This window comes from Sinocyclocheilus grahami, unplaced genomic scaffold, assembly GCF_001515645.1.
Source record: "Sinocyclocheilus grahami isolate Dianchi unplaced genomic scaffold, SAMN03320097.WGS_v1.1 scaffold39.1, whole genome shotgun sequence".
Lineage (NCBI taxonomy): Eukaryota > Metazoa > Chordata > Actinopteri > Cypriniformes > Cyprinidae > Sinocyclocheilus > Sinocyclocheilus grahami.
This window is the reverse complement of record NW_015505218.1, coordinates 59,544-84,476: the sequence shown is the minus strand read 5'-3', so window position 1 is coordinate 84,476 and position 24,933 is coordinate 59,544. Positions and strand designations below refer to the sequence as shown.

Genomic DNA, 24,933 nt, shown 5'->3' with positions numbered 1-24,933 from the left:
TGGACGACTTCTATGATGGTTTCTGGTGCTTTTATGATGAGGATGTGTCGGAGAAAACCGCAAACCATAGACTGCAGGATACACAAGAACAGATCTGGCCTTGTCCTCCGTTACGGCCCTCTTCTCGTCAGTAAGCTAGCGTGTGCTTCTGTGAAAGGTGGGAGCGGTTAAATGATGGCCAAGGCACTTTTTGATTTCTTTTATGAGAACTTTATGCAGCACTTTAACCATATCTGAGATGTCTTTACTCTTGATTTTTTTTTTTTTATTCCTTTTATTTTTATATTTTTCTATCTTCGAACAAGTTATTCATACTGTAAGTCCGTGCAATGCTTTAACGATTATGGTGCTTTAACAGAAATCTTTTTGTTGGCCAATTCATTTCTTAATGGAGTTATGCTTTATAGTGTTATGCGTTTTGGAATTTATATCCAGTGACGTTTCATATGGTCAGAATAATGTTACTGTCTTGATTTGTAGTATTAATGTGAACAAGAGGAAATTACATTTCTATTCAGATATTTCAATTTTTTTTCCTGTTTTAACCAGAAACGCCTCGTCCCGACCCTCTTTTAAGGCAGCTACAAATATCATATTCCTTCTCTGAAATGAAACCAATAAAAATTTCCCTTTTCTACATTTCCTTTTGTGTTTATTTATTTGGTAAAAACAGCAGATTCTTATGTTTCTGTGTCCTTCCCTTGGAATAAAAGCAGATTATTGACACTACATGTTCAGTTAAATTCAGTTTGGGCTAAACTATACATTTAAGTGATGTGTAATAGAGCACATGTGAAAGGAAAGATTGTTTTTAACAAACTTCATAAAAAAATTTTTTTTTAAATCTGATCATAAATTTGGACTGTATGCATATTTTAAGAAATTAATACTTCTATTCAGCAGGGGTGCATTAAATTGATCAAAAGTGTGAGTAAAGACATTTATAATGTTACAAAAGTTCAATTTCATATAAATGCTGTTCTTTTTAACTTTCTATTCATCAAAGAATCTTGAAAAATAAGAGAAAATAATGCAGCAGCACAACTTTTTTTCAACAACGGTAATCAGAAATGTTTCTTGAACAGCAAATGATTTCTGAAGGATCATGTGACTCTGAAGACTGGAGTAATGATGCTGAAAATACAGATTTGCATCGCAGAAATAAATTACATTTTGCAACATTCAAATAGAAAGTTATTTTAAATTGTAATTTAATTTTTACTGTATTTTTGATCAAATAAATGCAGCCTTGGTGGGCAGAAGACATTTCCTAATGACCAAAAAACGTTAAAACTGCAGTGTGCAGAATAACGCCGATGCCACACCTTTTATTAGCTGAGCAAAAGCGTTTGCCTTTTCCACTGGCATCCCAAAAAAATTGTGACTGTCAGCCGGAAATGCGTTTGATATGAATGTTTATTTAATGTTCAGCTTTGACCTCTGCCTTCATTTCTTTTCACTGCAACCAAGTTTCACTGTAAGCTACTTTCAGTTTTATTATTGTAAAATAAAAATCCAAAATCTGTTTCTGTATCTATCAAGCAACACGGAGCACATCCCAACAGCTGAAGGAAATCAGGGGGAGCGTTTATTTCCAACATCAGTTGAGACAACATCGCCCCTTCTGCAAATGAAGATACCTTCGTTCAGATGGCCTTTACTGCTACAGTACGGCTTCTATGATAAACAGCAGAACCTCAATACCATACAGCCTAATATTAAAATACAAAAAATATTCTTTGCATATCTGTTGTCATGAACTTTTAAAAACAGTACCTGCAGACTGCTTTATTTAGCCATACCCATGCAGGCTTATATACTAATAAAATCATACACGTGTGCATTAGTATATCACTGTGCTGTGCTAATGAGTTTGGCTCCGATCTTAAATACTACTGTACACTGGCAAGGGAAACACGTACTACTCAATACGTACGTCACAAAATTTGGCCTGACTGTAAGACAAATGCTTAGTACCAAAACAAAATGTGTATGAAAACAGAACACACTCGCGCTCCGAAACAAACCGGTCCCAAAAATAAAACGGGGTTGACGAGGGGAGGGGCTTAAAAAAATGACCCCCACCCACCTGAAAGAAAAACAAAGAAAATGTAGCAACACAAGAACAAATTCAGTCCCCATAATGCATCTCTCTGTCTTCCCATCAGGGTCTTTGGTCCTTCAACACAATGTCACGAGGAACATGTCAAAAAAAACAAAAGCTGATGCTGCAACGTTAAAAGAGGAAAGTCCACGGATGGCCTGAGATGTGCTCATAAATTAACTGAAAGAAAACAAACACAAAACAAGAAAATGAAATTAAACTGAAGATGTAGAATGAAACATGCAAATAAACTTAAATGAATGGAAGTGTTAGAAACACAAATATACACTCATGTTGTGATATATGGAACAAATTAATGTATGATATACATTATCACATTCAAACAGAAAATAACACATTTAGCATATTTTATGGAATATCAGTCATTTTTTATTATCTGAAACGTGCTGCAACGAATATTTCAAAGCTACCTACATAATGCAAACCACATTAAGCACTCGAAACGCTCAGAGGTACAGAAGTTGCTCCCACTTTATTAGTTTATGGACCAGTTCTCATTATTAACTGTGACTTTTCCCTCAATACACTCCTAACGTGCTGCTTATTAATAGTTAGTAAGGTAGTTAGTTCAGGTATGGGGTACGCAAGTAATATGCATGCTAATAAACAACTAGTTAATAATGAGAATTGGTCCTTAAAATAAAGTGTTATCGCACATTTCCAACACGCTGGTAATTCTAAATGCAATAATAAAATGTGACTTTCTTTTTCTTTCAACAATGCAGTTTTGATCTGCTGTGACTTAGACCATATTCTCTGGTAAATTAGTGTTATGTGATTATATTAAAGAGCAAATGTCATTGGGTGGATCCATGTCAGGTGCAAACCACAAAATGGATGCTCTGTGAATGTTACACACAGACACCACCAATAACCACAAGATGGTGCTAGATGAGCTTCATTGAGCTGCAAGAGGTCAGAACTGGCCGCTGTCCTGAATTTAACTAATACTTTTGACAAAGTTGAAAATCAATGGTTCTTGGCAAAGTGCTGCTGAATCTTTAGAGCCGTGGCAAAAAAAAAAATAAGTTTATTCGGGATGGTCTTCACTGGCAGCATTACTATTCGACTCTTACTACTTCAGCAGTATAAATTAAGTACACTGTGTGCAGTACACAAATTTGTGTGTGCACTGAAAGTAATATCAGCCTGGCTTCTGACATCTTTCTTTTGAGATTATTCAATCAGGTGACCGAAAATCATATTTTGGGATGCATTTGGTTGCCAAAACATGCCAAAAATTGGCGTGACTGTTACATCCTGGATTTTAGCTACTTATTTATGCATGTACAGTGGTGGCCAAAATGATTAGAACTGGAAAATTAGAACCTGCTGAAAATATAGTGTTCTAATCAGTTTGACCAGCACTGTAAGAAGAGTTCATGATTTGGATTTTGTTTCACTGCACATGTAAGAACAGCTGAATCACTGCGCATGGACAAAAAAGGAAGGAAGGATAACTCACTTTTTCTTGTCTTTGTCCTTCTTGAGGGGCTGTGAGAGCGAGAGGGTCTCGGCGGCCACCTTCCTCCTGTTGAAGGCGTTCATCTCCTCCTCCAGCTCCCGTCTCTTCTCCTCCACCTTCCTCTTCTCCTCCTGGTGCATGCGCTTCAGCTGCTCGAACTTCTCATGTAACTGAGGAGAGACACACAACAAGTGAGCGTTATGCCAGACGCTTTGTCTGAACCTGCACTATTTCCACACTGACTTGCCAAGCAGGACGATTATGTGGCATGTCACTGGTTTTATTTAAAGGTCCACTGAAGTGACTAGAAACACGCAGCATTATTCAATGTGTTGATGTAATTTCAACTGAAACAGGAAGACAAGAACAGCAGCTCCACCCCTTTAAAAAAAAAGAAAAAAAAAAGGCAATAGCGTTTTGTTCACATCGCAGCTCGGCAAAGCCACGTTTGACAGCTTATGGCAGCCACAGTCTAATAGATTCAATATGAAACTGTTTCTAAACCAAACGGTGGTCATAATCATGCTGAGGATGTATAGTTTGAAAAGTGTGTAATATGTTGGTTCACGGCACCGGTGGCATCTCTTCTATTCGTCAGTGTTGTTTCTAATGCAGAGTCTGTCTAACCGTTCCTCCTCCTAATAAGCGCAGACTCGCGCTTATAACCCGCACTGTGCTATCAGGTTTGTGTGACAACGCAAAACCAGGCTTCCCTCCAATGGAAAGCACGTTTACACTGTTTGAATCGTTCCCTATACCCTGTATAGTCCACTACGTGCTCTTCAGCATGCAGAAAACACTAATTCTGTGAACAAGTGACTGATTTCAGCGTCAGCGTCTATTTATAGTGTAGGTGGCGGGACGCTTCAGATTCTAGAGAGCATTTGATTGGACAAACTCTGCTGAAGAGCAGGATGATGTCATCAAAATCATTGATCCATACTGCTGAAGTGTTAGACTGTAAGTTGTGAATCTTCTAAAATGCAAATGTTGTCACTGTTTTGGAGCACACTAGCTTACAGACAACCTTAAGGCTAACATACTCATACTAAAAGCTTCTATTTTGATTTCATGCGGACTTTAAGACGACTGGTTGGAGTCTGATGGTTGATGATTTTGATAAGTAGAATAAATCGTAATGCGTCAGGACTAACCTCTCTCTCCTTCTCCTTCAGCTCGCCCTCCGTCTCCTTCACTTTGTTCACAAACAGCTGCCGCATCTCCTCTTCCTTCCTTTGCAGGTCTCCAAGAAACTCTTTCCTTTTGGCTTCATACGTCTCCTGTAGACTGTAGAGGGGTCATACAGAATTTTATTAAATATTTTAAATAATAAAAGATTAATAATATTAAATATTATGAGTGTATTTAAGTATATTAGTGTTCACACCAACACACAATTGACCCTTTGCAAAGACCCGCCCCCTTAGTTACAGTTGCTATGTCCGACAAGCCACTAAACATTTTCTCACGCAGTGAAAAATACATGGTGGAGAAAAGAGGAAACTGACAACACACGACAGACAAGACAGAGCAGGTTACTTCTGGTATGAAACAAAGTCTCAGCTTTCAAATGTTTTTTTTAGAAATTCAAATAAATACCATTTTGTTTCTCTTTACCGTGTCGTGACAGACCGCTGTTTAATAAGAGGTACATGAACTAATAGTCTTTTCATATTTACTAGTTAAAGCACAAAATAAACAGGAATGAACATCAGAAGGTATCTTGTTTCAACCACTCAAGTTTAAGCCCACCAAAGTGAATCTACTCTCCTGTCTGGTTTGTTTGTCGGACAAAACGGCGGATTCGGCGTTATGATTGGTCAGATCGGCTGTCAGTCAAACTCCCTGCAAAGGGTCAATTCTGTTCTGTTTAGTATAAGCATGAGCTGTATTTTTGTGACCTGCTGCTTTAAATGCTCAAGCTCTGATAGTGAGAGTGATTCAAACGTATCGTTGCTCTGTGTCATAATTGTCGTAGCTGTGGTGTGGACTATTCCATTTACATTTCGATTGATTTTTAAAACTATATCTTTTTGGCTATCGTCCTTGGAGTGAATGGGCCTTTATAGTGGCAAAGTAACCCACCTGAAAGGCTGGCTGTCTGGGTCGGTGTCTTTGAAGCCCATCTCCTCTAGTTTACAGCGCCTGTAGAGTTCGTAGTGTCTGGCGTGAGTCTGTTCTCGCAGATCCTCCATGTTCACTCTGATCAACATCTCCCGCAGCTTTACGAAATCACAGTGACTCTCATTCTCCACTGCAACACACATGCACATGATCACCGTCAATACAGACGTAAAACACAGTAAACGGTGCTCTAAACCAGTGGTTCCCAACCCTGGTCCTTGAGGCACCCCAACACTGCACATTTTGCATGTCTCCTTTCTCTGACACCAATTTCAGGTCTTGGAGTCTCTACTAATGAGCCGATGACCTGAATCAGGTGTGTTTGATTAAGGATACATGCAAAACGTGCAGTGTTGAGGTGCCTCCAGGACCAGGGTTGGGAACCACTGCTCTAAACAACTGCAGCTGCAGTGAATGTGTGAGCGAAAGACCCGATGAACAATAATATCAGAGAACTTCTTTATCTGTGTCATTGTTTTATTTACTATTTTACTGTTAATTACCAAAAATACCAGTAATATGTGTAAGTAGTACTGCTGCCCATATGAGTTTAAATATGCATATTAGATTTTGCGACATTTATTTCCATTGTGTTCTGATTGATTTTTAAAAGACTGGAATTACAGCAACAGTGCACGCACACACACACACACACACTCCATCTTACATTGATGAGTTAAAATAACCCATGAATACATTTGGAAAGTAAATAAACAAACCCATTCAAGATTTTTTTTAAAGAAATGTAATTAATATAAAGAATTTTATTCAGGAAGGTCACATTAAATAGATCAAAAGTGACAGTAAGGACATTTATGTTTCCTTTGAAATGTATATTCAAAGAATCCTGAAAAAAAGAAATGTAGCAACTATTTTCAACACTAATAAAAATACAAATTAAACTAAACAAAAAAAATTAGCACATTAGAATGATTTCTGAAAGATCATGTGACTTTTTTTTTTTCATTGCAAAAAGTATTAATAATCTGCATCCTTATGAGTATGCAAGTCCACTGAATGCTGTTAGCTGTACTAAGCATAGCTTAAGTAATTTTGCAAGTATTAGCAAATGAACTGAAAAATCATAAAAGATTGGATTTCCATTTGACAATATTTGAATTCATGCAGAAACGCACTAAGAGTCAACTGCTGTTCTACACTGAGCATCTCTTTCATGCAGCACGAGTCTCTACTTCAGCTGGAGGACAAATGAAACTGAAAAACATGACTAATGACGTGACCTTATCTGTGGCAGAGCTCTCTCTCTCACATCTGAGAAAACACAGTAATTAGCTCCCGTCTAGAGTGGCATTTATCACCGCTTTGATTGATGGGATTGTTTTCACATGAAAGGCACTGTAAAAATACCCCTCAACCAGCATCCGCAGGAAGAAGCAAATGAAAGTCCCAGTGTGGCTGACGTACTCTAGCCCCTCGAGCATGATATTCTCAAGTGACAGAGTCATGCTCCTCCATTAGAGCTCAACTAAAAGAGACCAAACCACAAGAATGTTATTGAGAGTGTGACACTTCTGCTCTAGCTTACCTTGAACAACTCCCCACGGATACTGCCTGGCCCTCACCGCCTTATTCCCCACCTTCACCTCCTCCACACTGCCCACCACAGCAAAGGGAAGATGGGCCTAGAATAAAGACAACCAAAGGCTACATGGAAATACAAAACTACCATGGTTTTACCAAGTAGGTAAAAAGGTCAAATAATTAACCCTTCTAAGCGGTTATAGTGTCTGGGCTTTTTTTTTTTCTCTTCTCCCTCCATCTACATGGCATGAGAGTTTTCCTGCAATTGCTTCAGTAAAATAAAGTGTTGTGTTGCTTGTTAAAATGGTAATTTTATAATCCAAAAAACATGTGAAAAGAACTATATTACGGCGTGGAAATGGAAAATGACTAACACATGGTCCTCTGCAGCCATGTATTGATTATAGTCATAATCGTAATGCCAGTTTCATTTTAAAAGTGTTTGTTATCTATCAGGTGACAGAAATCATCATGTTATCTCCATGAATGAAAATGAGAAATGTAGAGCTTCTTTAAAGTGAATTTTACTGCATAGTTCTATAGTTACATTTTTTTTTTTTTTTAAATACAATGTTTCAAATATTACATGTGTAAAATATTACAAATTATTAACTATTTTATTGTCCAGGTCACTTTAGAACAAGGCGCAGAACATTTCAGAAGACTAAAAATATTCTGGAAAATATGGTAGAAGTACGAGTAAGGGCTGGAATACACGACTTCACGTTTGCCCAGATTTTTGTCTCTCTTCAAAAGACTCGGATTAAATATATGGACATTTGTGCAAATCATTTACATTAGCAATAAACATGGTTTTAATTTAGTAAAAACGAACAAACAAACAAAATGCAATGAAATACACATTCACATCTGGAACTAAATTGTCTTTGTGTGGTTTATGATAAGTGTCTATGATAAGACTCACGTTCATAGAGGAGTTGATTTCTGTCACTGCTTCGTCGTCTGTGGGAAACTGGTAGATCTGAACACCGTTGCTAACCAGCTCGCTCATGATTTTGATCTTGAACTTGTGTAGTTCACTCTTAGAAATCGTGTCAGCTTTAGCAATAATAGGGATGATGTTCACCTAAAAAGAAACAAAAATACAGAAATAAAACACATTTCACATGGTATGTTCTAGCTCCACGTCTGACAAGCTTGCAGTTAGATTACAGATATAAGCTGGGCTAGAATGAAACATGCAATTAAAAGACCTCGTGCTAAATATGACACCAGTAATAAATCAGGCTACATGTGTTTCACTGGGATTTATAAATGAACTAACAGGCCACAACTGTAACTTTAAAAAAAGACAACTTGTTTCTTCCATGCGAGACTACCTGATGATAATTCTGATGAAAAATGTCTGTGTCTTTTGTCCATGAAGTCATTGGTTGAGGGGCTGAGGTGGGTCAGAGCTGGCTTAATGTAGTCTGGCTTCCATGCAGCATTGCCTCTTTACACAAAAAATCTGAGCAGGCACAGAGCAGCCTTAACTCAGCTGTGTAAAGAGATGCCTTAAGTGACTTCAGTGTCTCACTGTGAGCAAAACTCAGCGTTTTGTGTATAAAATCAACACTAATTTGCAGTACAAATACCATACAAATTACACAACACACATGCTTTCTGTAGAACACTTGATCATGTGACATCTAAAGGCAGACAGCATTTCCCAGGCTTAATGTGTATTTGTGTTCATGGGGCCCTGGGGCCACATCATTACCAGCCATCTGTGCATCTCCTAAAAAACAGAAACCCCGAGCTCCACTCTCGTTCATGCTATTACTTTCTGATGAAATTAAAAATTGATTGGCTCGGTTTCCACTGGACAGAGAGAAGCCCCTGCCCACTGTCCTACATTTCCACATATTTAAGGATTATCAATACACCCATGTACAGCAAATGCCATCATAATAATATCATCATTTCATAATCAGCCAATTAGATACAGCTGCAGCCTAGCGGTTTACTGGCACCCTATTAGATGATGTCTGCAGTGAAGTCATAAATCTTCATAAAACTTTTTTTAACTAATTTGGCAACTAAGGGAGTGCCATGCAGCACACTGACTAGTAAACCACAGTGATGTGCACTTACCTTGCTGTCCAACTTCTTCATGGTGACTAAATCCAAGGACTTGAGCGAGTGTCCCGTAGGAGAGATGAAGTAGAGGCAGATGTGGATTCTGGTGTCGTGGTAATTGAATAAAGAACGCTTTATTTTCAGCTCTTCCTGCAGGTAGTTTTCAAACTGTGTGTCGATATAGTCCACAATGGGTTTATAGCTGAAGAAAACAGACACATTACAAGAAATCAGATATGCATAAACTTATTAGCATCGATATTTGAGAGAATTTCATATATTTATTATTTCCTCTAATGAAATCAAGACATTCAGTGTGAGAACGAGAGAGAGACGCAGCTGTGTAGAGACTTGACCGGACCTTGTTTACACTGCCTGACCTTGTCCTTTGACTTCTTGGGCAGTTTTCCCTGCATGCATTGCTTGTAAGCTTTCAGAGCCTACACGGTCTCATTCTGGATGCATTTTTCCCAAAAGACGCAATGTCTGGAACCGTTTCTAACTACTTCAAGCAGGCAGCAAGTCTCTCTGCCTGTCTGTCCATCTTTACAGCCAATATTCAGAGGGTCAGAAGGCACATTCTAGCAGTCAATGTTTATTTGTTTCCTCTCACCAAACCGTCAGTGAAAGGGTCAAAAAGAGGGTCAAACTGAATATTATAAGAAATTATTTATTTTGTAATTGTTTTAAAAGAGCAACCCTGTAACATTTGGGACATGCCTAAAATTTGATGTTGTTATTTAAAACATTAAAATTAAGTTATTAAAAAAATAACAATAAAAAAGTAGAATGTACGTAAAACGATTTGCTAATTAAGTCTAAACTACGCTGTCACTCTTTGTTGCTTAGTGGTTATTGATAAACTTATATTTCCCAATACAATAAATAAATCAAACTTTATTTGATCGATTTTCTTATAATTTTGGCAGCAGCTTTGGCAACCAGATTGAAAGGTGAATGTAGTCAACAATACTTTTCATGCTAGGTTAAAAGTTTATGCAACAATATCTACCAGTTCTCTTAACAATAAGAGATTTGTGCCTCTAATGCTTTAATAAAATTAATGCGACTCCTGTTCCCATATGTGTGTGTGTATATATTATATATATATATATATATATATAGAGAGAGAGAGAGAGAGAGAGAGAGTGAGAGAGATAGATAGATAGAGAGAGAGAGCTTCTATGAAACACTCTTATCCAAATTTTCAGAATGAGAGTATGCGAGGGCCTCGTTTCGAAATGTATTAAACTTCTATGTATTATAGCAAATGTTTGTATTAAGAGGTCAAGTGATTAACCAAAGTATGCAGGTCCATCGAACAGATGCATCTGTATGTACATCACTGGTTTCTCAGAGCAAAACAATGATGCTGGTCTAAGCAGTAAGCGGTTTTTCTACCTTTCTTCTTTGTTGATCTGGTCCCCAAAGCCCACCGTGTCGACGATAGTCAGTTTTAGGTGGACGTTGCTCTCTTGCAAGTCGTACGTTCTGGGCCGCAGGTAAACACCGTTTTGGTAATGGCTGGCCTCCTCATTTTCAAACATGGTGTTAAAAAGGGTGTTCATTAATGTGGACTTGCCAATGCCCGTCTCACCTAACGTTAAGAGAATGACTGATTAGCATTTCCACTACAAGATCAGGCGTTGAGCTAGTGTCGAGTTTAATGGGCTGTTAATAGTTGCTTACCCACACAGAGGATGTTGAAGCAGAAACCCTGAGTCACCGATTTACTGACCAGCTGATCGGGCAGACTGTCAAAGCCAACATGACCGCCAAGGCTGAGGTTTCGCTTTTCTTCATTCTAGGAAGGAAGCAGAGATTTTGTCCTTGAGGTTGACATGGACTGAAATAAGGCATACATAAAGGACAAGGCAACAAAAAGCTTGGGAGTACTGGTCAAGCCAATAAATCAGCAACAACTGGGCCATTTTAAGCTTAGCACTGACTGATAACCATGCTTGCCTGAACAACAACAAAAAAAGTATCCAATATCCTCGTCAATGAATAATGCGCATTTTGACTTATATTATAATTCAGAAATGTCATGCACCTATATTGCTAGAACAAAATTATTTTAGCTGACACCACATTATACCAAGACTCTATTTTAGCCACCATACCCACTTTCTAGTTGTTTGTATTGGCATCAGCCAAACTCACATTGGTTGACAAATGGGGGATTGGGTTATATTTTATAGCACATTGCGTTATTATAGGTATTTGGCGGATTAAGATAATATTTATATGCAGAATGAGACTTTTTTCACCGAGATCAAACAAGCAAAACTTGATTTCCAGGTTTTAAAACCACCGTTTTATTTGACTTAAAGCATGCCATTTTATTTACTGTCAATGACATTTTTGTTTAAAAAGAGGCCATGCAGTACATGTTTATAATATCAGCAATAACAGAAAATCAGTAGGCCTAATTATCATTACTAGTATAAAAATACTATAAAATTCTGATCACCACCATATCTGAACATAAAAACATACAAACTTGACTCCAATATGCATCTATTTTATACTTCATAATTGCTTGACAAAAGCAGTTTGAATTGACAAGACTTATTTCTGCTTTGGACAGACTTAAAAGTAAATAAAAGTAACAGTAGATGGTAATCAATGTGTAAAAGTTTTAATATAACAGAAGTAGCATCAGACTGTTTCTTTTGTATTGAAAAACTAATTATTGAAAAGAAACAATTGCGGAGTCCAGTCGGTTGTTGATTGGATGGAAGCAGATCTGAATGCAACTGAAATTGGTAGGATTTAAGAAGACTAAATGATTGGAGAAATCAGAAATATGTCTTGTCATTTCCTTGAACAGATGTAGACATCTTAATTAAACATTAGGATCAAACAGTTTAAAAAAAAAAGTGAAACAAGCATGAAAGAATCTATGACAGGCATATAGAAAGTAGCTATGAAATTCCATGCATTTCACGCCGACTTTAAACCATGCACCATTCTACACAATCGGTCGTTCAAAGCCTCTCAAATTAAAATCCTATAATTCAGCACCAAACAAATCTAAAAACCCGCTAAAAGGCTTTCATTTCACTAATGGGTGCCCTAAAACTGTGTAATCAATGTGCTCCTCCCTTGTCTGGCTTCGTCGTCTTCCCCAATGCAGGCACATATTTGGTGAATGATGTCACTGAGACGATCACCGAGCGCTACTGAGGGAAGCAGCAGTTCTGCTGGCGTAGCACGCATCAAGCACAAAGGGAATTCTGACTGGAAAACTTACACCGACCCCTGTGTCATTTCAAAGCTGAGGCACTCCAGCATTAGGATGTGAAGGGGAAATGGCTGAAAGCATTTTTGGAAACAGGCAGTCTGGAGGGAGGAGGAAAAAAAACTTGAACAATGCCCATATAGGGGCTGATAGCAAATGCCCCCGCTGTAAGGGAAACATTTCCCCTCAGGGGGCAGTAGATCGAGAGGAAATGGTGCAGCTTTTGGGCCACACAACAACATTTTCTCAACCCGCCCTCAAGAGTGACAGGCCTATGCATACTGACAGAACACTCAACACTCCATGCGTTACTCTGCGAAAGAATGGCCCCATCCAAAAACACTTAAAAAACAATCACTCCAAGCATCACTGACTTACATTCTTCCTTAACAGACATATTTTGAATAACGTAGTGATTGCACTTTTCCATTTTTAAGCTTCTAATCAGTTCATTACATTACTAATGACCACGGCTTCATCCGTATCTAGATTTGGAAAATGACGAGGTTGAACACTTTCTCAAGACAAATTACAGTAGATATGAATTTCCATCATTTGGACCAGCGGCTAATAAGAAGATGATTTAAAACTATAACTCTGCAGGGAACAGTGACGCCATCCAATGGACAATCTACAACAGAGTCTAGGACAACAACACAGATTGTTCAAGGCAGATGGTTACTCAGAATGACAGTGGAGAAGAGCCAAATTGGGACGGCTCCATTCTCACCCCCTACATACACCTGAATATGTGCGTGCCCGCTTCAGCAAACTGACACGACAACCCTCATCGGAAATTGCACTGGCATCCCATCTGATATGGAAGGAGGAGGGGCCGACGTGGAGAAGAATGCAGATGGTCTAGATTTGGTCGCAGTATGGCATCTGCTCCTAAACAAAAAAAGCATTATCTGCCTTTTCTATAAGAGCTCTTCAAGAAACCGTGTGCACAAGCACAGCTGACTGTGTAGTTGCATGCAAGTTGTGTATGTAATATGCATAAATTACAGTACAAACACATGCACACCCTTAAAGCCGTTATGTTCTTGCCAAAGAGGGTCCTCTATCATTTGAATCATGTGATGTTGGTGTTTATTAATATCAGTGGCATCTAAGCACGAACAGGATGTTGACTCATCGCAAAACGCATATAGCTTTACATAACAGTAACTACATCAGCCCTGCCCTGAAACTAGAGTATGACACAATAAATGAAATCAACGTTAAACAGGACCGTCTTGTTCCAATCCTTGGCATCTTTCAGTAAAAAGACTGCGCTGACTGCACTGCATTTGAGATTAAAAGGGATAGGTCACCCAGAAACGTAAATTCGGTCATTATTAACTAAGATCTTAGAGATATGGTACCTATGAAAGTTATCAGGTGTGTACATTTTTGGGTGAACTGTCCCTTAAAGCTTTTTTGCCCATTATGTAATTAGAATTCAAACTGACCCGCCACGGCTCAATGCAGTTGATCAATATGGCGCCTAAAACCACACAAACCTCTAATTAAAAGGCATTGAGTGCTAGAGCACACTTACATTTCATTAACACACATATTGTTAAAACAATGCTTGTATTCAAGCATTCTAAGTCTAACAGAGACTTTTAAGGCAACGCACCATGTTTCACTTCCACAGCACAAACATGAACTATTATCTACCCTGCCCAAAAGACTATAAACACCTACAGTTACCCTTCTCTAACACAAACTAGCTGCCCTCAAATCCAAAGGACTTCCTCAAAATTAGGAGTAGAAAATAATTCCCTGAGCATTCCCAGGCTGAAGAAACGGTGATGGGTCAGTACTCATGACACATCTTCGTTAATCAAAACAAAAATGTATAAACCAGTTTAAACTCCCCTAGAGGCTTCAAAGGTAGCACCGACCAGTACGGTTTTTCTGGTGAAGCTTGTTGACTGAGGAAGTCTTGTTTAAGGACATTAAGAAAGATGAAGGAAGTTAAGAAGCCTGCTGGTGGCACCAGATTACCAGCATCCAAAACAAAGGTCTTTTCATCACGGTGGCTTATCAACAGCGTCCTGCTTCTCGTTTCATTCACACAGACTGAAATCTTACTGCGTTCTTGTACCCTTCTTAACCTTCACACCATCACCCAGATCCTCAGCTACCCCAAAGACCCCACAGTTTGACTGTGGGACCATCAGATGTCAGCAGCCCCCACCTTATCCTCCCTTTATCTGTGATCTCAAACTGAAGGGCCACATGTTGGCCCCAAACTTGACAAACTGTGGTGAGAATGAAGATGGCTGTTCAGTGTCGTAGTGATGTCTCAATTGGGATTTGGGTGCAGTTTAACACTAAAGAGGTCAGCAAAGTTGTAAATAAGTGAACATATTGCCTTCAAAAGCAATCACGTGCTGCAGTCCTGCTGAAATTCTCCAAGAGTAACCCGAAATCTGTTATTGTAGGTTATATCAGCCCGTGGTGTAAATAAAGAGATGGTCACAAGCAACATTCAAGACGTTTTTCGTTCGTCAACAATGTAGAAATGCATTATATGGTTAAACTAAGCTCATTGAGACAGACAGTAAACATACACACAGTAAATAAACAGCGTTAGATTGCACTACTGCTCAATGTAACGTTAGATAGAGTCCGTTGGGCTAAGCTACGTTAGAGTAGCACTCATGCTAGTCCCAAATCATTACAGAAAACCTGCAACGGCTGTGTGTACATCTGAGTGAACACGGGTCTCTGGAAGCAAGAAGTGACTGGAAAGGGTACTTACAGAAAATATGTCAACATCTGTGGCCGCCATGATGAGGAATGAACGTGTTTAAGTTAGATGAGGCGAAAGGGAGCTGTCTGCCTGCCCTCGTCTCTCTCACCGTCTGCTGACACACACACACACACACACACACACACTGTGGTTGGGATGGAGAATTTACGAACCGTACTATGGTGAAAGCCGTGCTTATGAATTTAAATGACGCAATGTGACGCTCTGCGCTGATTGGCTGAAAGTCCGAACTACCACGCCCAGAGCCGCTTGGTTTTCAACGGCCTCTTGAATATTAACTAGGTGACGTCACGAGACAGTTCCGCATCATTACGTAGCAGGACGAGACGACCTAATTAATATTCATGAGATAACATTTCGCCATACTAGAATTCGTAATTTCCCAAAATCAAAACTCAATATGGCTTCTTCCTGGAAACTCCCACTGACTTTCAGGAATGTCTTTTCTTAAGACATGGCCAGGTAGAGCTTCTAAATAAAGAAATATGCAAAAAGTAATTATCAATCATGACTTCAAGCATAATGTTCGTTCAAACACACTCGCATGGGTGAGTACAGGCAATTTACTGATTGATATTATTTTATTTTCAATTATTTAACTAGCTCCTACATGATTTAACTAGCTCAGCTGAACACCTTTATCCAAATGATGCTAAAATAAATAAAATACTTAATTTAAGAATCGTTTTGAAACTTTTGCACAGCTCCGCCCCCACCCACGTCTACTTCTTCTTCTTCTTCTTCTTCTTCTTTTTATGTGTTGCTGCATTCATTCCGGAAAACAGGTAAGGGCGTGGCGACAGTCCAGGTGTCCACGAGAGACGTCGAGCTACAGTATGCTTATATTTCAGACGAAATCAGAAATGGCTTTGACTCAAGAGGCGATTTTAAACACACTATTAGAAGGCAGAGGAAAGGTGAAAAACTCGGAGCTGCTGAGCAAGTTCAAAGATCCACTAAACTGCAGTGATCCGGCGGAGAAGAAGCAGAACCGAGATCTCTTCAAAACCTTTGTGAACAACATTGCTGTCGTGAAAGACTTCCAGGACGCCAAGTATATAGTCCTAAAGAAAGTGTACCATCATTTACTAGAAGCCTCAAACGAGGAAAACGCACCGAGAGAAGATTGCGGTCGAGATGGATCACATCCAGAAGAAGATGAGACGGAAAAATCCACTCATTCCCAAAAAGCTCTGAGCAGATCTTCGTCAAAGGCTTCAGACGGCAGCGCAGAACTCTCTCCAATAGAGATTGCTTTGGAAAGAAGCAAGAATGTGGACTTTAAACCTAAAAGGTCTTTACATTTCACCGTCCCGCTGAAGCCTGACCCCGATTTCTCGGGAGCCGCCAAGAAAGAAGCAAGCACAAACAAACCGTATGCTCTACCTTTACGAATGCCCCAAATAGACTTGGGTCATCATCTCAAGAAGCCTTCCACTGAGAGCTTGGGACAAGAGCTTCAACCCTCGCCTCGGTGTACAGACAGCGTGGCCTGCGCTGGTGCCTCGCCGCAGTTACAGAGACACTTCAAGACCCCTAAACAAGCAGATGAGCCCAAGGACTCGCACCATTGCCCGCTTGATCCCGTGGAGCACGAGTGGCTGGTGAAGTCTGCGGCCGGACAGTGGAATCAAGTGTACGGCTTGCTGTTAAAAGACGCCCAGCTTGCAGAGAAGAAGGACTTCATGTCAGGGTTCACGGCTCTGCACTGGGCCGTCAAGTGTGGAGACGCTGACATGGTGTGTAGGATTATTGAGGTGTCTAGAAAGAGCGATCGTGGGGTGGACGTCAACGGCAAGTCCAATGGTGGCTACACGCCGCTTCACATCGCTGCCATCCACCTTCAGCTCTCTCTGATTGACCTTCTAGTCCATAAGTACGGCGCCAATGGGAACATAAGGGACAACTGCGGTAAGAAACCCTACCACTACCTGGACAAAGGGGTCTCCAGAGAGCTGAGGGAGCTTCTCGGTGACCCGAAAGCTGGCCACCGGGAGGTGCATCATCAGGTCAGGGATGAGTATGATGCACGGAAATACTCTATAGGTCACCTCTTCCTAGCTCATCCGGTGGGGCTCAAGAAAAAGAACAAGGCGAGAAACCAGTTAATCTCCGTCAGTGACGACGGCAGAGAGAGCGATGAGCCAGGGTTGCATAAACTGAGGCTGGTATCCGATGTCTTTCCATAACTGAGACTAAATGTGGATTATGAGTTTGTTTTGGAGACAATATTTGAGCACAAAAGCAGTCATAAGTAGCACGGTTATATTTGTAGCAAGGTTTAATTATATAACAAATAAAAAGAAATCAGATCGAATTGAAAAAGAATAGAGCAAGCTAGTGTTTTTTTTTTTTTTTTTGCAATAAAGACATATGTGAGCCTGGAGCACAAAACCAATCATAAGTAGCAGGGTTATTTTTGTAGCAATAGCCAACAATAATACATTGCATGGGTCAAAATGATCGATTTTTCTTTTATCCCAAAAATCATTAGGATGTTAAGTAAAGGTCATGTTCCATGAAGATATTTTGTAAATTTTTCTACCGTAAATATATCAAAACTTAATGTTTGATTAGTAATATGCATTGCTAAGAACTTCATTTGAACAACTTTAAAGATGATTTTCTCAATATTTCGATTTTTTTTGCACCCTCAGATTCCAGATTTTCAAATATCTGTTCAAATGTATCTCGGCCAAATATTGTCCTATCCTAACAAACCATACATCAATGGAAAGCTATTTAAAATAAAAGACCCCTATGACTGGTTTTGTTGTCGAGGGTCACATTTGTTGATCTAAATGAATCAGCCTTTATCTGAGATTCTAGAAGAATTGTGTATTTCCAAAGACTTCTTTTAAAGTTTATTTTTAATACGAACGACGATATAACCTGCCGTTCAAACCACTTTTTAAAGAAATGAATACTTTGATTCAGCAAGAACACTTTGTGTTGATCAAAAGTGACAGTAAAAATATGTATGTTACAAAAGATTTCTGTTTCGTGTAAATGTTGCTCTTTTGGACTTTCTATTCATCGAAGAATCCTGAAAAAGAAATGTATTGCAAAAATATGAAGCAGCACAACTGTTTTCAAGATCGACGATAATCAGAAATGTTTCTTGAGCAGCAAACGAGAGTGATTTCTAAAGATCATGTGACACTGACGACTGGAGCAATGATGATAAATTCAGCTGTGATCACAGAAATGTCATTTTATGATATATTCACATAGAAAACGGTTATTTTAAATTATAGTAATATTTCACAATAATATAGTTTTTACTGTATTTTTAATCAAATAAATGCAGCCATGGTGAGCAGAAAAGACTTCAGAAACATTAAAAATCTTACCAAATGGTACAATACGTGTATTTGTGTTTTTTTCCCCTCCAGATTTAAATGTAGCAATTACTGATGATTATAAATCATGAGGTTATTATGAGGGCTATTTGTCTTAGAAGGCGTAACTCATTGGGATCGGCCTAATTGTTGTTTTCTGGCTGTTTAGGCGTCACATGTTTGCACACGTTCACTTAGGAGATGTGACAAGCTGGGCAAAATTTTAGAGAATATTTTCATAATGTAGATGTTAAAACAAATATCTGAACACATTCAGGGCATGTTTTATACTGATCAACATGCTTATCTTTAGTCATGCGTAATCCTGCCATGATCAAGGAACACCTGTAATTATGGGATCTTATATTCTAATGCCATGATCATGCCATCCTTTCTTATTCAAAAATGTCTTCATATACAAAGATGAATGAATTGCACTTTTATTTAGTTTATGTATATATGAGATATTGTTTCTTGAGCCAGTGATGAATAAGAACAGATTCAGGCTCGTGTGAGCTGGTTAACACTCGGCTGACTAGCTGCAGTTAGTCTTGCTGACCATGTGTGCTTGGTTTTAGAGATCACCCTTGCATTGCTGATCTGAGATCAGTAGTGGTTCATAAAAAAAGCCACAATTTAGATTGAGGAAAAGAAAGCGGTGCTGGGAGTTTAAGCCAACATGGGCCCTCATGGATGACAAGATAGAAAGTGAACAGTTTTGCTTACAGCATATCTATATATATACTGTATATACAGTGGTGGCCAAAATGATTAGAACACTAGTATTTCCAGCAGCTTAAAATGGTTTTAAGTCAGTTATTGCTATGTTTTGCTGTAGTGTGTCAGTAGGATATATCAGTTTACATGTCCAAACATTCATTGTGCCATTAATTGTAATAATGCAGCGAGATGTTTGTGCTGCACACAGAGATCTGATCTGATCATCATCAGTCTGTCTGGAGTCACATGAAGAAACAGAACAAACTGAGACCGACTCAATCCAGAAGAACTGACGCTTCAAGAAAGCTCCTGAGAAACTCTGCTCAAGTGCACCGAGGGCAAACGCTGCTTTAAACACAGAGGATGCTCACACCAAATGCTGATTTCATTTAGTTAAGAGAAGATCATTGATCAAGAAAATCTGTGTATGACGGCATCCTCATTTTACAGCATTTTTACACAAGTGCCTAAACTTTTAACAGTGCTGGAGCTTTGCAGGAGCTTTCTTGAAGCGTCTTGGAGACGTAAATATAACAAACATTTAAGTTTTTTATTATGTTGTGACATTATTTACATTTGCGTGATGTTTACATGACATTTCCCCTTAAATTTTCATATGCATCATGACAATATAAAAATATGTATGGTCAAATAGTCTTTAAACAGGCTATTTTAGAAATATCTAAATACATTTAATTATAATATGACCTATTTGAATTAGGCTAAACATCAAACAAACAAATCAAGTTATTTTTATTCATGACGCACAGATTTTCACAATCTACGTTATTTCAACGCCTTTTTACAAAAACATTTGCCTTAATGCACAATACAGCTAAAAATATGATCCGTCAAGTTCTTGTGAAACAAACACTTAAGATGCACGGTGAGAGTGAAGCGTGTCGTTTACATACTTTATTCACAATGAAATAAAGAGAATGGCCGGTACTCCTGCAGCTGTGTGTCCGTCAGCTGTTTGGAGAGGAAGGTAGAGACCACGCGCTCCCGCCGGTCCAGGTTATCCTTTAAGTCTTTGGCGTCCTCCCTCTGTTTGCACAGGAGACGGTAGCGGCTGTCCAGAGATTGCTGTGGGTCGAGGAAAGTTGGAAAGATCACAAATCTGCTCATTTGTGACCCTGGGCCACAAAAGCAGTCATAAGGGTCAATTTTTCTAAACTGAGATTTATGCATCATATGAAAGCTTTTCATTGATGTATGGTTTGTGAAAATCTGGAATCTGAGGGTGCAAAAAAATCTAAATATTTACTAAAATCGCCTTTAAAGTTGTTCAAATGAAGTTCTTAGCAATGCGTATTACTAATCAAAAAGTTTTGATATATTTACAGTAGGAAATTTACTAAATATCTTCATGGAACATGATCTTTACTTAATATCCTAATGATTTTTGGCATAAAAGAAAAATCTATAATTTTGACACATACAATGTATTGTTGGCTATTGCTACAAATATCCCCCAGCGACTTAACACTGCTTTTGTGCTGCAGGGTCACAGATGTCGTTAGTGTTAGCAGTCACACACAGAAAACTACAAATGACCTGGAACATGAAAATTGCACATCTGTTTGCACATCTATTACATTCATGTATTTATTTTTTGTAGATTTTGATATTTTTCACTTTTATTTAAATCTAAATTACTAGTTTTTGCCAATAATTTTAATACAAAATAAGCACAATCTTCACATTCTTTACTAAATATCTTTTCAGTGCATGAGAAGACCAGTTAAAATATCAGAAATGGCCACTAGATGGCCTTAAAGCTCTAACTAGAGCAACTGAATTGAAAAAAAAAAAAATTTCTTTATGCATTTAGATATAGTATATTTAGACAATGACACCAAAAATGAAAAATGTAAGTCAGATGGATTTTGATTGGCTATCAATGTTTTTATCGTTCGCCAGCTGGATTTCTATGATGTAATAATTCCTGTCATTATTATTATTGTTATAGTTATAGTTGAATCAGGGATACTTTGGGGTTTTTAAAACAGGTGTGAGCAACAGAAACAGTTCCAACAAATATGTTCAAATATCATTTTAAAATTATTATACATGTAAAGTTAGAAGCTACACTACAGCTCAATAGTTCAGTGTCAGTAAGATTTTTAAATGTTTTTTAAAGAAGTGCTTGTTTTTGTATACAAAAATATTCTGGACTGATATTGAACATTTAATTAAGAAGAAACTTTGAAACATTGCTTTACAGCTGAGTGGTTACGACATATTCATATATTTTAATGATTATGATATTGATAAAGATAAGGCATATCTTGTACAATTATTAATATACATGGGAAAGTTTCATATTCATAAAATGAAAAGGTCAGACTTCAAACCAAATGTTTCTCATTTTAAAAATGACTTGAAGCTTTATTGTAACGCTTTACAAAACAGCACAAGTAAAAAGGCGATTAGAGCGTATAACATTGTATGTAAATATGACATTGTAGCATAAAATTTTATTTTTTTGTCCTTTGACGATTATGAAGAATTCAGATGCAAAAGTGGCATCTGAAATTTTCTTCTAAAATTAGGATTTTTTAATCAGGCTTTTACGTTTAGGTTCAGTAATTTTACTGTAATTGCAATGTATAGGTCCTTTTCTACGCAATTAAAGTGAAATAACTGAACATAAATATAGGAGGCTGATAAAAATGCTCATTTTAGAAGAAAATTTCAGACAGAACTTAGAGGCTTTTGCATCTGAACTCTTCATATATATATATATAGATTAGCAGATTAATCGCGATTAATCGCATCCAAAATAACAGTTTTTGTTTACATAATATATGTACAGTATGTGTACTGTGTTTATTTATTATGTATATATAAATACACACACATACAGTATATATTTTGAAAATATTTACATGTATATTTTATATATAAATATATTTAATATATAAATATAACACATATTTCTTAATGCGATTAATCGCGATTAATCGTTTGACAGCACTATATATATATATGTTTTTTGTTATTGTATGATTCTCTGGAACTAGTTTATTGTATTTTTGTTTTGTTTTGCAGTTTTTTGTCGGTTTTGCAATGGAAAATTCTCATTGCATTGTTCTTGTTTATGGTATTAATAAAAAATGTAAAAAAAACTGTCGCTCTCAAAGCAACTTAAGCAGCCTTTAGTGTGTTTAGGGCTCCTCTGAGTTATCGCCTCATTCAAACACTAGTCTGATGTGAACTCACTCTCTCCTCGGCGTCCATGCTGTCGTCTGCAGTGCTGAGGGCGTTCTGTACGCGGGCCAGACGGGCCGACAGGCACAGCAGCAGGCTGACCACACGCTCCAGGTCCTCTATAAACTGCGTGTAGCGCTCAAGCTCGGCTGACACACAGCTCTCTCGTACCAGATCCTCCAGAGCATCGCCTCTCTCCCCGTTCACCTTCTCCTCGCTCTGGACGGTGGAGCGCACTTCCTCCAGACACTGCAAGTGCTCCTCTATGTGTGCTATCAGCCGCCTCTGTATGTGACAAGATGCACAGAGAAACCATAGACATAGAGATATGTTTCCAGATTCCAGAATGCAACGTAAGAGTGCAGGTTTCTGAAGTAAAAATCCCATGTGTTTTCCCCACAGACCTTTATAAATCTTTCAGGAAAGAGCTACGAGCTCTCTAGAATCGAATCTGTTACTGTTACTGAGAACAAATGTGCAATTAAATTGCAGTTACTTATGAACATGTTAACGATTACAGAGGGGGTTACATCTGAATATTTTCACACACAGATATGACTGATTTCTCTCCAGAGGTGGACAGTAGTGAAGTATTTTTACTTTACTCAAGTAAATTTAAAAAAGTATCTATACTTTAACAGAGTGTTTTTCCTTTGGAAAGCTTTTACTTCACTACATTCCAAAGCATAATGTCGTACTTCTTACTGCACTACATTTCATAAATAAAAGTTTTTTTTTTTATTCCTTTAATACTTAAAGCTGCGTAAGTCTTGCCTCTTTGTCGCCATCTCTGTTTGAAAACCTGGAATTGCAGCTGTGTGCGGAATTATCTAGCTTGCGTGGGTTGTGAGTCGGCACGGCTCCGGCGCGGATGAATCTAATGTTCTGAAGAGTATGTGTGGCAGTCAGTCACCGCACCGGTGTGGATATTCACTGTACTTCGCAATCACAGATTCTAGCCTACGTCTTGGAATATATGACTCAAATAAGAATTTTCTCCGTATATTGTCATCTGAACAAGTAAGTAACAAGTCTGCCACGTTTGTTCTGACCAACTGAGGAAAAAAGCATTACCATAAATCTCTGATTAAATCTAAAGATCGGTTAGCTCATATCACATCAAACCGTTCAAATTATTATTATTGTTATACTTTATTCTCAAAGGATTCATGTTAACAACATCAGCATTGGTGACTATGAGTATAGTGTGTGTTAGCGTGTAGATTTCAATTTCTGCACAGTCTAATCTCTAATTTACATACTCTTCGAATTTCATATTAAGAAATTCTTTTAACCCAAAAAGCAAATTATGCTCGCTTCGAACTGGTTTTCTTTAAATCTTTGTAATCCCAGGCCCTCTTTGTCGCCATCTCTGTTTGAAAACCTGGAATTGCAGCTGTGTGCGGAATTATCTAGCTTGCGTGGGTTGTGAGTCGGCACGGCTCCGGCGCGGATGAATCTAATGTTCTGAAGAGTATGTGTGGCTGTCAGTCACCGCACCGGTGTGGATATTCACTGTACTTCGCAATCACAGATTCTAGCCTACGTCTTGGAATATATGACTCAAATAAGAATTTTCTCCGTATATTGTCATCTGAACAAGTAAGTAACAAGTCTGCCACTTTTGTTCTGACCAACTGAGGAAAAAAGCATTACCATAAATCTCTGATTAAATCTAAAGATCGGTTAGCTCATATCACATCAAACCGTTCAAATTATTATTATTGTTATACTTTATTCTCAAATGATTAATGTTAACAACATCAGCATTGGTGACTATGAGTATAGTGTGTATTAGCGTGTAGATTTCAATTTCTGCACAGTCTAATCTCTAATTTACATACTCTTTGAATTTCATATTAAGAACTTCTTTTAACCCAAAAAACAAATTATGCTCGCTTCGAACTGGTTTTCTTTAAAATGCAAACCTTTGTAATCCCAGGCTATCTGTAATCAGAAGCACATTTATAACTGGAATATAATTTAATTTCATTCACATGTGTTTCATAAACACATAATCCTTTCTGGATTACAATCCACCATCAAAATGATAAAATGAATTATTCTGGCTGCTGTGAGAAAAGGCTATAAATGAGCCGCCACCTGCACGATAGCACGATAGCCTAGTAGCCGGGACAACTTCTTTATGTTTACAGACGTGACGTAATGACGCAGTGCCATGCTCGAATTTCCCGTGAGAACCTACCCGTACCACTCAAATTAGAAAACATTATTGTAAGCTAACCGCTGTGAATCAGGCTAAAGTAAGGCGATAGTTTTGAACACTGGCTGGTTACGTTCTTGCTCAAA

The 24,933-nt window shown here is 38.2% G+C and overlaps 4 protein-coding genes across 5 annotated transcripts in view; 2 read left to right on the top strand and 2 right to left on the bottom strand.

The window, feature by feature from the left end:
* LOC107581874 (cyclin-I-like) overlaps positions 1 to 195 on the top strand; it is a 7,797-nt gene extending 7,602 nt beyond the window's left edge. Inside the window, exon 9 of the mRNA XM_016267544.1 lies at positions 19 to 195. Coding sequence (XP_016123030.1) covers positions 19 to 134 — 116 coding nt within the window. The 3' untranslated portion in view covers positions 135 to 195. The remainder of the gene's footprint in view (positions 1 to 18) is intronic.
* A 1,203-nt stretch (positions 196 to 1,398) lies between these two features.
* septin8a (septin 8a) lies at positions 1,399 to 15,497 on the bottom strand. Its single transcript, XM_016267542.1, has 10 exons — positions 15,338 to 15,497; positions 11,028 to 11,142; positions 10,740 to 10,935; positions 9,354 to 9,540; positions 8,182 to 8,343; positions 7,261 to 7,357; positions 5,676 to 5,844; positions 4,745 to 4,877; positions 3,591 to 3,760; positions 1,399 to 2,284 (listed from the first exon to the last, which is right to left on the bottom strand). The coding sequence occupies exons 1-10, from the start codon at positions 15,365 to 15,367 to the stop codon at positions 2,281 to 2,283; spliced, it is 1,263 nt and encodes a 420-aa protein (XP_016123028.1). The 5' UTR covers positions 15,368 to 15,497; the 3' UTR covers positions 1,399 to 2,280.
* Positions 15,498 to 15,845: 348 nt separating this feature from the next.
* sowahaa (sosondowah ankyrin repeat domain family member Aa) lies at positions 15,846 to 17,785 on the top strand. 2 transcript variants are annotated; one of them, XM_016267699.1, is made up of 3 exons: positions 15,846 to 15,897; positions 16,135 to 17,584; positions 17,726 to 17,785. In XM_016267699.1, exon 2 carries the CDS (start codon positions 16,186 to 16,188, stop codon positions 17,536 to 17,538), a length of 1,353 nt encoding a protein of 450 aa, XP_016123185.1. In that variant the 5' UTR covers positions 15,846 to 15,897; positions 16,135 to 16,185; the 3' UTR covers positions 17,539 to 17,584; positions 17,726 to 17,785. The 2 variants fall into 2 exon arrangements, with proteins under 2 accessions (XP_016123185.1, XP_016123184.1); XM_016267698.1 differs by lacking the exon at positions 17,726 to 17,785 and having other exon boundaries at positions 15,847 to 15,897; positions 16,135 to 17,645.
* Positions 17,786 to 20,325: 2,540 nt separating this feature from the next.
* The window catches only part of LOC107581967 (protein Shroom3-like), a 30,424-nt gene continuing 25,816 nt past the window's right edge, over positions 20,326 to 24,933 (bottom strand). Inside the window, exons 7-8 of the mRNA XM_016267663.1 lie at positions 22,636 to 22,908; positions 20,326 to 20,496 (exon numbers count right to left, since the gene is read on the bottom strand). Of these exons, the coding sequence (XP_016123149.1) occupies positions 20,326 to 20,496; positions 22,636 to 22,908 (444 nt within the window). The remainder of the gene's footprint in view (positions 20,497 to 22,635; positions 22,909 to 24,933) is intronic.

Excerpts from the sequence above, each read along its gene's own strand:
- septin8a (XM_016267542.1), bottom strand. The coding sequence starts at position 15,367 with ATGGCGGCCACAGATGTTGACATATTTTCT. Across the intron at positions 11,143-15,337 it reads CAGATGTTGACATATTTTCT|AATGAAGAAAAGCGAAACCT; the intron begins GTAAGTACCCTT and ends CTTCCTTCCTAG. Across the intron at positions 10,936-11,027 it reads CTTCAACATCCTCTGTGTGG|GTGAGACGGGCATTGGCAAG; the intron begins GTAAGCAACTAT and ends TCTTAACGTTAG.
- sowahaa (XM_016267699.1), top strand. The coding sequence starts at position 16,186 with ATGCTTATATTTCAGACGAAATCAGAAATGGCTTTGACTCAAGAGGCG.